A 12387-nucleotide genomic window follows, 5' to 3' on the forward strand; every position below is an offset into this window, starting at 1 on the left:
GAGAGCTGCGCTATAGACTTACCCCAAGAGGCCTGAGGATCCAGAGAAGTTTTTTAAAAAATTATTTTTATTTTGTGTGTAAGAGTGTTATGCCTGCATATGTGTAAGTGCACCCATGCTGTGCAGTGCCGGGGGAGGACAGAAGGCGGCCTTGGATTCCCTGGAACTGGAGTTAAGGGATGTTTGTTAGCATTAGCCGCCATGTGGGTGCTGGGAACTGAACCTGGGTCTTCTGAGCCAGTGCTTGTAACTGCTGAGCCATCTCTCCATCCCAGAAGTTGGGTTTTATGTGGAAGGGTGGCTTGTCATGTACATAAGCAAAAGAATCATGTGGAAATTAGTTAGATGTTGTCTTTTTCTTCACATTTTAAGTATCTGCTAAAATGCTCCATAGAGAGGATCATTTGGATTTCTTGCCTCAGGGACCATCTGGGAAGGGAGCAGGTAGGTTTAGACCAGGTAAATGCACAAGGATTCTTTCAGGACACTTTTTCTCAAATGATGTTTTCAGATAAATGAGACGTAACTATTATAAGCAAGCAAATCCCACACTATCTTTTAAACATTTTGAATACATTGTGATGTGCTTCTCAGAGTGGTACACAGAAGTGTTTGAGCAAGTGTGTTAGTAATTTTGCAAAAGCAAAGGCTACTTCATGTATGCATGTTATCACTATTAGTGCTGTATTGCTAGTGCTAGCAAACTTCAAATGGTTTCATATGTTTATTCAGTCTTGAGTGTGTCTTCTGTTCTCCATCCTCTTGCTTTTCCCCAGCAAGAGAGTATATGCTTCTTAGAAAAATTTTGAGTGATTTGTCTAAATTTGGATTTACCCATAGGAGTCAATTTCTCTTGTCATCTGCCAAGGAGAAAAATACCTAGAACCTTTCATTTGGAAAGACTTGCAGGTGGATAAGTGAGAAATCTCATCTTTCCCTGTCTTGTCCTGCAGGTGCCTGCCCTTGTCCCTGCCTACATGCTGTCACTCCCTGAGAGTCTGACCTAGGCTTTTTCTCTTGCTGTAGGGCCTTTTTCTGCAGGCAACCTCTACTTTGTACGATTTTTTTTTGAGGTAGGGTCTTACTATATAGTCTAGTCTGGCCTTGAACCAGGGATCCTCCTGCTTCAGCCTCCCAAGTACTGAGATTATAAGTATGAGCCACCCCATCAAGTGCTTCCAAGTGCTGGGTATTGAACTCAGTGTCTCACACCTACCAGGCAAGTGATCTTCTAAGCTACAATACCAACCTCCAACAAATATACATATAAGTTTAAATGACCCTTCAAAACCCAATATCAATAGACAATATTTAGACAAGTCTTATCATATAATATGGCCAAGCTGGCCTGAAACTCACTGAGTAGTTGATGCTGGTCTTGGACTCATGGGGATCCCCAAGTGATGGGATTACAAGTGTGTACCACTACATTCAGCTCCCAGTATTTAAGTAATACTAAATCTTTATGTCCACCTGGGTTCTCTTCTAAGTCCTAGATATACTTAAAATTATTTTCTTGGTATCTTCACTGAATCCTTTAGGGGTATCCCCCATTTGTGCCCTAAATCCTAGTCTTGATTGTGAGTCACTGTGGCAGGGGTTATCTAAATTTGAGGATAGGAGTTATGTGTCGTTGTCCCCCCATCTCCCTCCTCCTCTTCACTGCAGTCTGGCATAATACCCTAGTTTTAGGAGGGGAATTATTTTCCATTTCTCATGCTTCCTTGGTGGGGAGAAAATGTGCACTGTACTCCACGAGAGAGAAAAAGGATAGAGGTAACATTTTACCTTGTGTTGGCTTGTATTATGATAACAGGGTTGAGGGGGTGAGAAAGGAGGGAGGAAGGGAGGAAAAAGGCCTCCAGATTTAAGGTATACTGTGATTTACACCAGTGTGAAGAGTAGAGAAGAAAGACGTTTAAGAATATAGTGGCTGGGGGCTGGAGAGATGACTCAGCAGTTAAGAACACTGACTGCTCTTGCAGAGGACCTGGGTTCAGTTCCCAAAACTCACATGGAGGTTAACAACTGTCCACAACTCCAGTTTTTTTGTGGAGGGCAGTGGCCTCTTCTGGCCTCTGGGGGCACTGCACACACATAGTGCACTTACAGACATATAGGCAATACATTCATACATATAACATATAAATAAAACTTTTTTATAATGAGTATAGTGGCTGTACCATTTACACATCACTGTATGAGGGTTGCAGCTTCTGTACCTCCTCACCAAGGATTGGTATTTTCAGTCTTGCTTTTTTTTTTTGGTCTTTTTGAGACAGGGTCTCCCTGTAGCCCCAGCTGTCCTGGAACTTACTATGTAGACCAGGTTGGCCTTGAACTCACAGAGATCTGTCTGCCTCCCGAGTGCTGGGACTAAAGGTGTGTGCCAACACGCCTGGCAGGTATTTTCAGTCTTAAAAAAAAAATTATTACTTTATGGGGCTGGAGAGATGGCTCGGCAGTTAAGAGTACTGACTGCTTTTGCAGAGGACCTAGGTTCGATTCCCAGCACCTACATGGTGACTGTGAGCCGTCCTTAACTTCCGTTCCAGGGGAATCTGAAGCCTCTTCTGACCTCTGTGGCGTTGCACGACATGGGTGCACTCATATACATGCAGGCAATACACTTGTACGCATAAAATAAAAATAATTATTAAAAAATAAAATATTAAAAATAATTATTACTTTAATCTTACTCTCTTGAGTGACTAAGTTGTACTGTTAGTAGTAGTAGTACTATTTCTATGTGATTTTAATTTGCATTTCTTTAATGACTATGATGCCAAGCATCTTTTTATAGCTGTATTTTCACAAATAGATAAAAAATGGATATAACCCAAATGTCCTGCATGAATAGATGGACAAAATGTGTTTTTTCCACACAATAGACTTGGCTGGCCTGGCTTTTATTTCTTTATTTTTATTCTGTTGGATATCAAAGCCATGGCCTTCATTCTTGCTCACCTGAGTTCTACTACAGGCTCTGGACAATGACTTAGTACTTGAAACCAAAACCAAATCAAAATCCTTATTAATATGTGCAACTACATAGATGGATCATAAAGTGGAGGCATCAGACACAAAAGACTACATATTATATTTATGTATTATATATTTTACATTTTTTATTCTTTGAGAAGTTCATACATATGTACAATATATTTTGATCATATCTACCCCCTCCAGTTTCTCCTGAACCATCTCTAAACATCCCTCTCAACTTCATGTCCTCTTCTTTTTTAATTTAAAAAAATTTATAGATATTTTTATATCCCACTGCGTCCAGTTAATGCTGCCTATATGTGCATAGGTGTGGAGCCATCAGCTGGCGCATGGGCAACCTAGGAGTGGCTACATTCCCCAAAATGACTCTTCTTCCCCTAGTAGCCACCAGCTGCCAGTAGCTCCTCAGCTAGGGGTATGGCCTTGTGAGCCTCAGCCTCATCCATGCTGGAATTTTGATTGGCTTGGTCTTGTCTAAGAATTGTGCAAGTAACCACAGTTGTTGTGAATTCATGAGTGTGGTAGCCATGCTATATCTAAAAGACAGCATCTCACAGCACTCCTGTTGATCTTCTGGCTCCTATGTTCTTTCTCCCCACTCTTGATGGTCCCTAAGCCTTGGTGTGTGGGTTGTGTGATACAGATTTCCCATTTAGGCCTGAGCACTCATAGTCACTTATTCTTAGCACTTTGACCACTTATAAGCCTGTTAACTACTGCCTACTGGAAAAAGAAACTTTGCTGACCAAAGTTGAGCGCAGTGTAGATCTATCGGTATAAACATAAATATTTAGATGGCAATTTGACAGAAAGACCATTTAGCAAAATTACAATAGTAGGTTCCCTACTAGGGCTTATGACTTCCCAAGCTTTTGACCAGGTTTACAGTATCAGGTATGAATTGATTCCTTTGAAGCAGGCCCTAAATCCAATCAGAAAGCAGTTGGAGGCTGGAGAGATGGCTCAGCAGTTAAGAACACTGACTGCTCTTGTAGAGACCCTGGTTCGACTCCCAGCACCCACATGGTGGCTAACAACTTCTCTTAACTCCAGTTCCAGGGACTCTGATACCCTCTTTTGACCTCTAGGAGTGTTGCACAACACAGGTACACTTACATACGTGCAGGCAATACACTCATACACATAAAATAAAAATAGTAAATAAAAAAAGAAAGTAGTTGGTTACTCCCCATAACAGCCATGTCACCATTATACCTGTGGGCACATCTTGCCTTGAGGTCAATATTGTAGTATTAGGGTCTGATCCAGTGCTGGGTAAGACTTTGATGACTTTTCTCCTCTAGCAGCTTGCATAACACCTTCTAAAATAATTACAAAACATATATTTTTTAAAATATAATTAAAAAAAAGGGATGTCTGCTGGGCGTGGTGGCACACGCCTTTAATCCCAGCACTTGGGAGGCAGAGGCAGGCAGATCTCTGTGAGTTTGAGGCCATCCTGGTCTCCATAGGCGAATCCAGACAGGGCTACAGGGAGACCCTGTCTCAAAAAGACCGAAAACAACAACAACAACAAAACGGGATGTCTACGTTATCTCTCCAAAGCTTAGGGAACATCACAGAAGAGGAGGTGGGAAAAAATGTAAGAGCCAGATGGTAATCCTCTTCCTCTTCTCAGGTAGATTCCCTTCTACTCTCATGTCTTTTGGTGACATAATAGTTTAATTAGGTTGCTTACAGGAGCCTGGGTAAGGGGTTACGGGAACATGGGCATCTTACCAGTGGTTATGCCACCAAAGGGAAATGCCTCTCTCCTCCAGCAACCATTAACTGCTTATAGATTCTCCAGGAGGGGTGGGATTTCTTGAGTCCATTCCCCTTCCATAATGGAATATTGCTGGGCCCAATCTTGGGCATGTCTTGTGCAGATAATCATAGCTGCTATTAGTTTATGAGTGTAGTGGTCAAGCCATGGCCAGAATACAGTGTTCCACAGCACCCTACCCCACCCTTTGGCTCTTAGATTCTTTCTACCTCCTCTTCTGTGCTGTTCCCTGAGCCTTGGAGGGGTGATGTAGACATCCCATTTATGACTGAGCATTCAACTATCTCATATTCTCAGTATTTTGAACAGTTATGAGTCTCTGCATTAACTATTGCCTACTGCAGAAAGAAATTTCTCTGGCCAAAGCTGACGGCAGCACTGATCTGTGGCCATAGATATGAATATTTAGAAGCAATATGATGGGAATAATATGTTTAACAAAAGAACAGTAATAGCTTTCTACCTGTGCCTATGACCGCCCAACCACAGGCTTTTGACTAGGTTCATAGTACCAGGCTTGAATTCACCCCTGCCTTAAATTCAGTCAGAAAGCAGGTTGATTACCTGTAATAGACATGCCACTTTGATACTAGTGGGTACATCTTTCCTGACAAGTTAGTATTGTAATATGAGGGTTCGGCATTGGGTTAGGCCATGGATGTCTTTTTCTCTGGCACTATAAAAGACAGCTAGGAGAGAGCAAGCTTCCAACTTAGTTCCAGTTCAGTTCTTATTTTTTTTCTTCATGTCCTGTGGCCAAAACATGCTGTCTCTTTCGCAGTAAGATTGTCTCATCTAGTTCTTGTGCACAGCCAACAGCAGTGGCAATAGCCTGTATTGTTTTGCGGCTTTAGTGGCATCTCTGAACAACTCATAGGGAAGTAGCCCATCCCTGACACTGGGATTTTCATTTAATTATTTATTATTCTCATGTCCCTTGTGCTTGACTAATAGTTTGCTTAATGATTTTGGGTTTTCTCAGATTTTAGGTTTTCCTTCTTCTAGTTCCATGTATGCTTGTTAACCTAGTACGCTTGTCTTTTTTGAGACAGGGTCTCCCTGTAGCCCCACCTGGCCTGGAACTTGCTATATAGACCAGGCTGGCCTTGAACTCACAGAGATCTGCCTGCCTCTGCCTCCCGAGTGCTGGGACTAAAGGTGTCCCCTACCACACCTGGTTGTAGGTTTTGAAGATGTGACTCTCTTACTGGTGTTATCTCATGGCTTTTTTTTTTTTTTAACCTTGTCCCGAGTGTGGTATTGTCTCACTGAGGCAATGGAAGCATTGTAAAATGCAGTTGTGGTAATGAATTCATTACAATGCATTGGTAGTATTAACTAAAATTGGTACTATTAAATAAAATAAGTAAATGGGATGAAAGTAGGGCTTTTGTTTACAATAGAATGAGTGTTGATGGTAAACTAATATGTAGAAGTATGGTGGAATTACAGTGTTAGCATTTTGTAGCCTCTAAATCAGAGATTGGATGAATAAAAAAAATCACTAATCTATGCTAAATGTAGGGGGAGATTTTGACCAGGAATAGGATGTATACTTAGTCTGAAAGTATCTCTGCAGGAATGCTTGTTGTTTACAGTGGAACAACAGTAGAGAAATCAGACATCTTGACCACATAATAAAATAACCTCACTTGTAAGGGGTGAGTGGTTATCATGCTTCTCTACTGAATGACACCTTGAGAAAGACACATCACTTAAGATTCCTCCTGAGACTGTATAATCTGAATTTAGTCATATAGAAACACAAGGAAATTTCAAGTGAGGAATGGCCTAATAAAAAAGGTAGATAGGCCAGACATGGTGGCACATGCCTTTAATCCCTGCACTCTGGAGGCAGAGGCAGGTAGATCTCTGTGAGATTGAGGCTAGGTTGGTCTATATAGCAGTTCCAGACCAGCTGGGAGACCCTGTCTCAAAAAACAAAGGAAAAAAATGTAGATAGTAGATAGGTTGCATTAAACAATGTTAAGGCAAAAGAGACAAAACAGTAAAATGCAGTACTTAATTTACTCTGGATTTCGAACGAGGTTGGGGCCAGTAAAGGCCGCTGGTGGGTCATTTGACAGAGCGTGGCATAAGAATAAATTAGACTTAAAAAGCTGACTGGGGAGTATAGCTCAGTGATAGAGTGCTTTGTGTGGTATGCAGTAAGGCTCTAGATTAACTTCCTAGTACTGCAAAAAATAAAAATAGGAAAAAAAAATCAGTGTTTCTTTGGGTGATATAATCACGTTGAGGTCATTGAAGAAAGTAACCTGTTTTTTAAATTAATTTTATTTTTCCCTTTTTCTCCACCTGGTGCTAAGGATTGAATCCAGAGCCTGGGTATGCTAGGTAAGCATTGAGCTGCATATATCACTGGCCCCGACCTAATTCTTAAGAAATATACCCTGGAGGGGCTGGAGAGATGGCTCAGTGGTTAAGAGCACTGACTGCTCTTGCAGAGGATCCAGGTTCGATTCCCAGCACCCACATGGCGGCTACAAACCGTCCTTAACTCCAGTTCCGGGGGAATCCGAAGCCCTCTTCTGACCTCTGTGGCATTGCATGACATAGGCGCACTTACATACATGCAGGCAATACACTCGTACACATAAAAAAATAAAAATAATAAATAAAATAATGAAAAAAGAAAAAAGAAATATACCCTGGAGAGTTTAGTAATAAAGGGAAGTGGTATATGTAATTCACACAGTGTATAATTTTAGAAGAAAAAATGCTGTACATGAGTAGCAGAGAGTGACTTCATGTACAAGAGCAGAGGATTGACTACATAGGGTAAAATCCCAACAATAGAGATTGGTAAAGAATATACAAGTGTTCTTGTATTATTTTTGTAACTTTTCATTGAGCTAGAAATTAACTACTTAAGAAAGCAGTTTTTCTTCCTTGAAGATAAAGTTAAAAAATTCCTTTTGTTTTTTTATTGTCTGAATATGGATTATGGTGGTGGTTTGTTGATTTCATATTTTATTATTTAATGTTTTTCTTTTTTATTATTAGTTATACAAAATACTGGGTTTCACTGTGATGTTTTCATACATGTGTATAAAGTACTTTGGCCATTAGATATTAACCTATGTTTTAGGCTTTTCTGGGGAGTTGGAGAGGAAGGGAAAGACATTATATTTAAACTTAAGTTTGAAGTTCTCAATTGATAAGTGAAATGGAATACTAAGTGTGGATTAAGACTTCATGTTAATATAACTGAAAATGCTACAGTATAGTATGCTTATTGAAGGCTTTCTTTTTTCAGACTCTGCAGAATGACAGATAGTTTGGATGAGTTTATTGAAGAGCAGAAAGCTAAACTGGCTAAAGACAAAGCTGAATTGGAAAGTGACCCCCCTTACATGGAAATGAAGGTGAACTTAATGATTGTCTCGAGACATATTTCATGTCTCTGGTTGTTTCTGATGATTTTTTCAATGAAAATGTAGAATATCCTTTTCTGTGAGTGAGAATCTTGTTTTACACTGTAGTTTGGTAGACTGTCATTTTGATTCTAGGAGTCTGACTCTAGACATGAGTTCAATGATTCTGAGTGCGCTCATCTATGGTATTTTATACTCACAATATTCACCACTCTGTGAGACTTTTAATGCTTAATTATGTGCTTTAGAGGATGGTTAGGAGACAGTCTGTATAGAACATAAATGAAACAGATGGAAAAGCAAATTCTTACCTTCTATGTGAAAAGTTATAGTATTTAATCAAAATTCTTTTGAAATATTATTGAGGTTTATTTTAATACTATTTATATTTTAAAAGTATTTATTATTTTTAATTATGTGAATGTGTGCATGCCTGGGTGCCTTTTGTGTTTGCACATAGCAGTATGGGTGCCCATGGAGGCCAGAGAGTGTCTGATCCCCTGGAGCAGGAGAGACAGGTGGTTGTGAGCTGCCGGACATGGGTGTTGACATTTGAACACTGGTCCTTTGCTAGATAGCAAATATTCTTAAACATTGAACCGTCTCTCCAGCCTTTATACATATTTGATTTTTTTTTTTGAGCAAATTTGTTAACACAGTTGTTTCTGAAAGCAGTATCTGGAAATTTTCTTAATGTTTTTCTTATTTTAATAGAAGAGTGATTTATTTGTTTAGCAAATACTGAGCTTGTGCTAGGTACTATGCTAGGCTCTGAGGGAACTGCACCATTCTAGACAGATGTCATGAGCTCAGTGTATGTAACAAGATATGTCCACAAGATACAGTCTGTACCATATGTTCTATTGTAATGAGATTAACTATATGTATTGGCCTGCCCAAGTCATTTCTCATTTACCTGTTGTTCCCTTGTCTCACTTGGTTTAACATCTGTCCCACACAAAGCTATCCAAATTGAGATGATAATTTGGATACTGTAACTGTATATTTCACTTAGAAAATTTAATATTTAATGAGTGCTAACTATGGAGTGCTAAGGCATAGTTTTAAAAAGTTATATTTCCAAGTAATCTTTGAAACAAGTACTTTTATTATTTTCCAGATGAGTAAACTGAGACATCAGGGAAATAAAATGATGAGATTAAGATGACAGAGTTGGTAGAATGAGGCTTTGACTCTTGGCACTGACTCAGTGATTTGTTCTCTCTCTTTTTAAAAAAATATTTTACTTATTATTTTTTTAACAGAGCATAGGGTAGGGGTTTATTTACAGAAGAGTGGGTGCCCCACATTTATGGTTGCACTGTAAAGTCCACACTCAAATACAGATCCCATGACCTCCCAACAACCCCACAAAATGGTGACAGATGCCTCTTGGTGTTCTCGGCTTATATATCCTTTGCCCCTCCCCCACATGTAGCTAAGGTCAACTGATTGGGTGGGAGGAGTAACTGACTCCCCCCTTGACTCCTTGATGAGCATGGGAAGGAGGTGTGATTATAGCTTGCCAGCATAGTGGTCAGAGGACATTTCCAGTTAATACTCCACCCCTGTGACTTGTTCTCTTAAGCCACTGTCTGTGGACCATAGTTGTCTTTCTTTCATAATACTCTATCATGAAAAAGGAATTATGTCAAGAATTTATATGTATCATTTCAGTTAGACATGACATCCCTGTCAGGTAGGGAGCATGTTTTGTTTTGTTTTTTTTTCTGTTTTGTTTTGTTTGTTTTGTTTTCAAGATCAAGAAAATAAGGCTCAGAGGAGTTAAATAGTTTGTCCAGGTAGACACAGGCATAGATTCAGGTTGGTACCCTTGCCCAGTTGCAGAGAATATGCTCATAATTACTCTGCGATACTTGGTTGAGTGTGCATGTTTGGAGTTGAATACATTGAAGCATATAGCTTTATATGTTTATTTTAATCTCTAATCTTTGTGTTTGTTCAAGGATCACCTGCTCATTAAGGTCTTGTAGTTCCTCCCCCAGCATTTCTAGATCTCTTAATCTTGCTCTGTTTTTTTTTTTAATAGCCTTTCCCTGTATGTGTGTGTGCGTGTGTGCGTGTGTGTGTGTGTGTGTGTGTGTGTGTGTGTGTGTGTCAGATTCTACACTGAGTGCCCTCCTTAGTCATTCCATCTTATTTATAATTTTTTGATTTCCTTATTTTTATGTGTATGAGTGTTTTGCCTCCATGTAAATGTACCTGTGCCATGCAGTGCCTTAAGGAAGGTCTTAGATCCCCTGGAACTGGACTTACACACTGTTGTTAGCCACCAGGTGGGTGCTGGGAACCTAACCTGGGTCTTCTGCAAGAGCAGTCAGTGCTCTTAACCACTGAACCATTTATCCAGCTCCTTTACCTTATTTCATTTTACTTTTTTTACAATGGGTCTCTCACTAAACCTGCAGCTCATAGATTTGGTTATGCTATTTGGCCAGTGAACTCCAGGCTCCGTGGGTGCCGAGTACCGAACTCAGGCCCTCATACTTGTACAGCAGGAACTTTACTGACTGGAGCCATCTCCTCAGCTTCTCTTTATATATCATGTAATCTATGTATTGCATTTATTATTAAAAATATTTTATTATTTTTATTTTATGTGTATGAGTGTTATGCCTGCATGTGTGTAAGTGCACTTGTGCTGTGTGCATTGCCCATGGAGATTAGAAGGAAGGTGTTGGATCCCCTGAAACTGGAGTTACAGACAGTTGTTAGTCGCCATGTTGGTGCTGTGAACCAAATCCAGCCAGTGCTCTTAACTGCTGAGCCATCTCTCCAGCCCCATGTGTTACATTTATTTTGTGTCTCCCTAACAGTTTAATTCTGTGATAATAGAAGCTTTTCTAGTTTTTTAAGCTCATATTTTTCCGATATCTGACACAATGGCTGACCTTTATTAGGGGCTTACTTGTTTATAAGTTAGGTATTAGAACATTTATAACATTATTTAAGTATCTTTGGTTAATTTCTCAAACCTTGCACTTCACTCTCTATTTTGTCAATCTATTTAATAAGTTTAATAAATTTTGAGATGAATTGTACATTTTGTAGAGTTTCCCCCACCCTCCTTGATTTGTAAATATTATGTCTCTTTCAGGGAAAGGCATCAGAGAAGCTTTCTGAAAACAGTAAACTGTTAATCTCCATGGCTAAGGAAAACATACCACCGAACAGTCAACAGACCAAGGGATCCTTAGGTATGATATTCGATGATTTAAGATATCCTTGACTGGGTATTAAGAAAAAGGTTTACCTTGTCAAAATGAAAAAAGAAGAAAAGAAAAGGGTTTCTAGTAACTTTTCTTTCTGGAATCTTACATATGGTAATATGGGATGAATATGAACTATAACTCAGTGAGAACCTTGTATCTCTTTTTGACACTGCTTGATTATGATTTAATTATTCATGGGATCTTTTTAAAATTGTCAACTAAAATAATTGTTTTTATGTACTTTGAATATTATTAAATGTAGTCGTGTGTTTCCCCCCCGCTTGGCTGGTGCTGAGAAACAGATTAGACCAGGATCCCCCTGGTCTAATCTATGCTGCTTTGGAGCATTTCACTGCCCTCTTGAGAGCGTTTTGAAGTTCATACAGAGTTTACAAATAACAGGTGTATAAGCAGTACAAAATACATAGAAAATTTCCCATTATAATGGAGAGAAAACAGCATAGTGTGCTCAAGGCTGTGGTGACTGGTCCAGTAACAGACCTTCTTTGATGTATACAAAGATGGGAGGGGTATGATAACCTGTTTCCTAGCATTCCAGGAACATAGCTGTCTAAAAGATCTGCTCCCAGCATTCTGGGAGCAGACTCTCCCTCCTCAAGCCTCCACATCATTAAAGTCTGAAGAAGTCTGTTAACTCTTAGTGAGCCAAGTGCCAGGACCCTGTTAACTATTGTCAGCAGAGTGCTATTGTTCTTAAGGGACAAGGGGGTGGCTACAATTAAAGAATGCTATAAAAGTTAAATTCATAGCTTAAAACTGAATATTATATCATTAGTATTAGGCCAAATATGAGGTTGGGGAGATGGTTCAGTGGATAAAGAACTTGCCAGGGAAGTTGTGAGGACCTGAATTAGGATCTGCAAAACCCAGTTAAAGCCTCCTTGGTAGTAGCTCCCATGGTGAGATAGGTTTTTTTGAGGTAGGGTCTCACTATGTAGTCCTAGCT

At 39.6% G+C, this 12387-nt stretch overlaps 1 protein-coding gene across 7 annotated transcripts in view; it reads left to right on the forward strand.

Annotated features, from left to right (window-relative positions):
* Cspp1 (centrosome and spindle pole associated protein 1) overlaps positions 1-12387 on the forward strand; it is a 137805-nt gene that overhangs the window by 10084 nt on the left and 115334 nt on the right. For all 7 annotated transcript variants that reach the window (XR_003847255.1, XM_029557006.1, XM_029557007.1 and 4 more), the window contains 2 exons: positions 8070-8178; positions 11306-11405. Coding sequence is in view for 6 of the 7 variants with exons in the window: in XM_029557006.1 (XP_029412866.1) it covers positions 8080-8178; positions 11306-11405 (199 nt within the window). In the remaining variant the exon portion in view is untranslated. The remainder of the gene's footprint in view (positions 1-8069; positions 8179-11305; positions 11406-12387) is intronic.

This window comes from Nannospalax galili, unplaced genomic scaffold (genome assembly GCF_000622305.1).
Source record: "Nannospalax galili isolate Female #2095 unplaced genomic scaffold, S.galili_v1.0 scaffold247, whole genome shotgun sequence".
NCBI lineage: Eukaryota > Metazoa > Chordata > Mammalia > Rodentia > Spalacidae > Nannospalax > Nannospalax galili.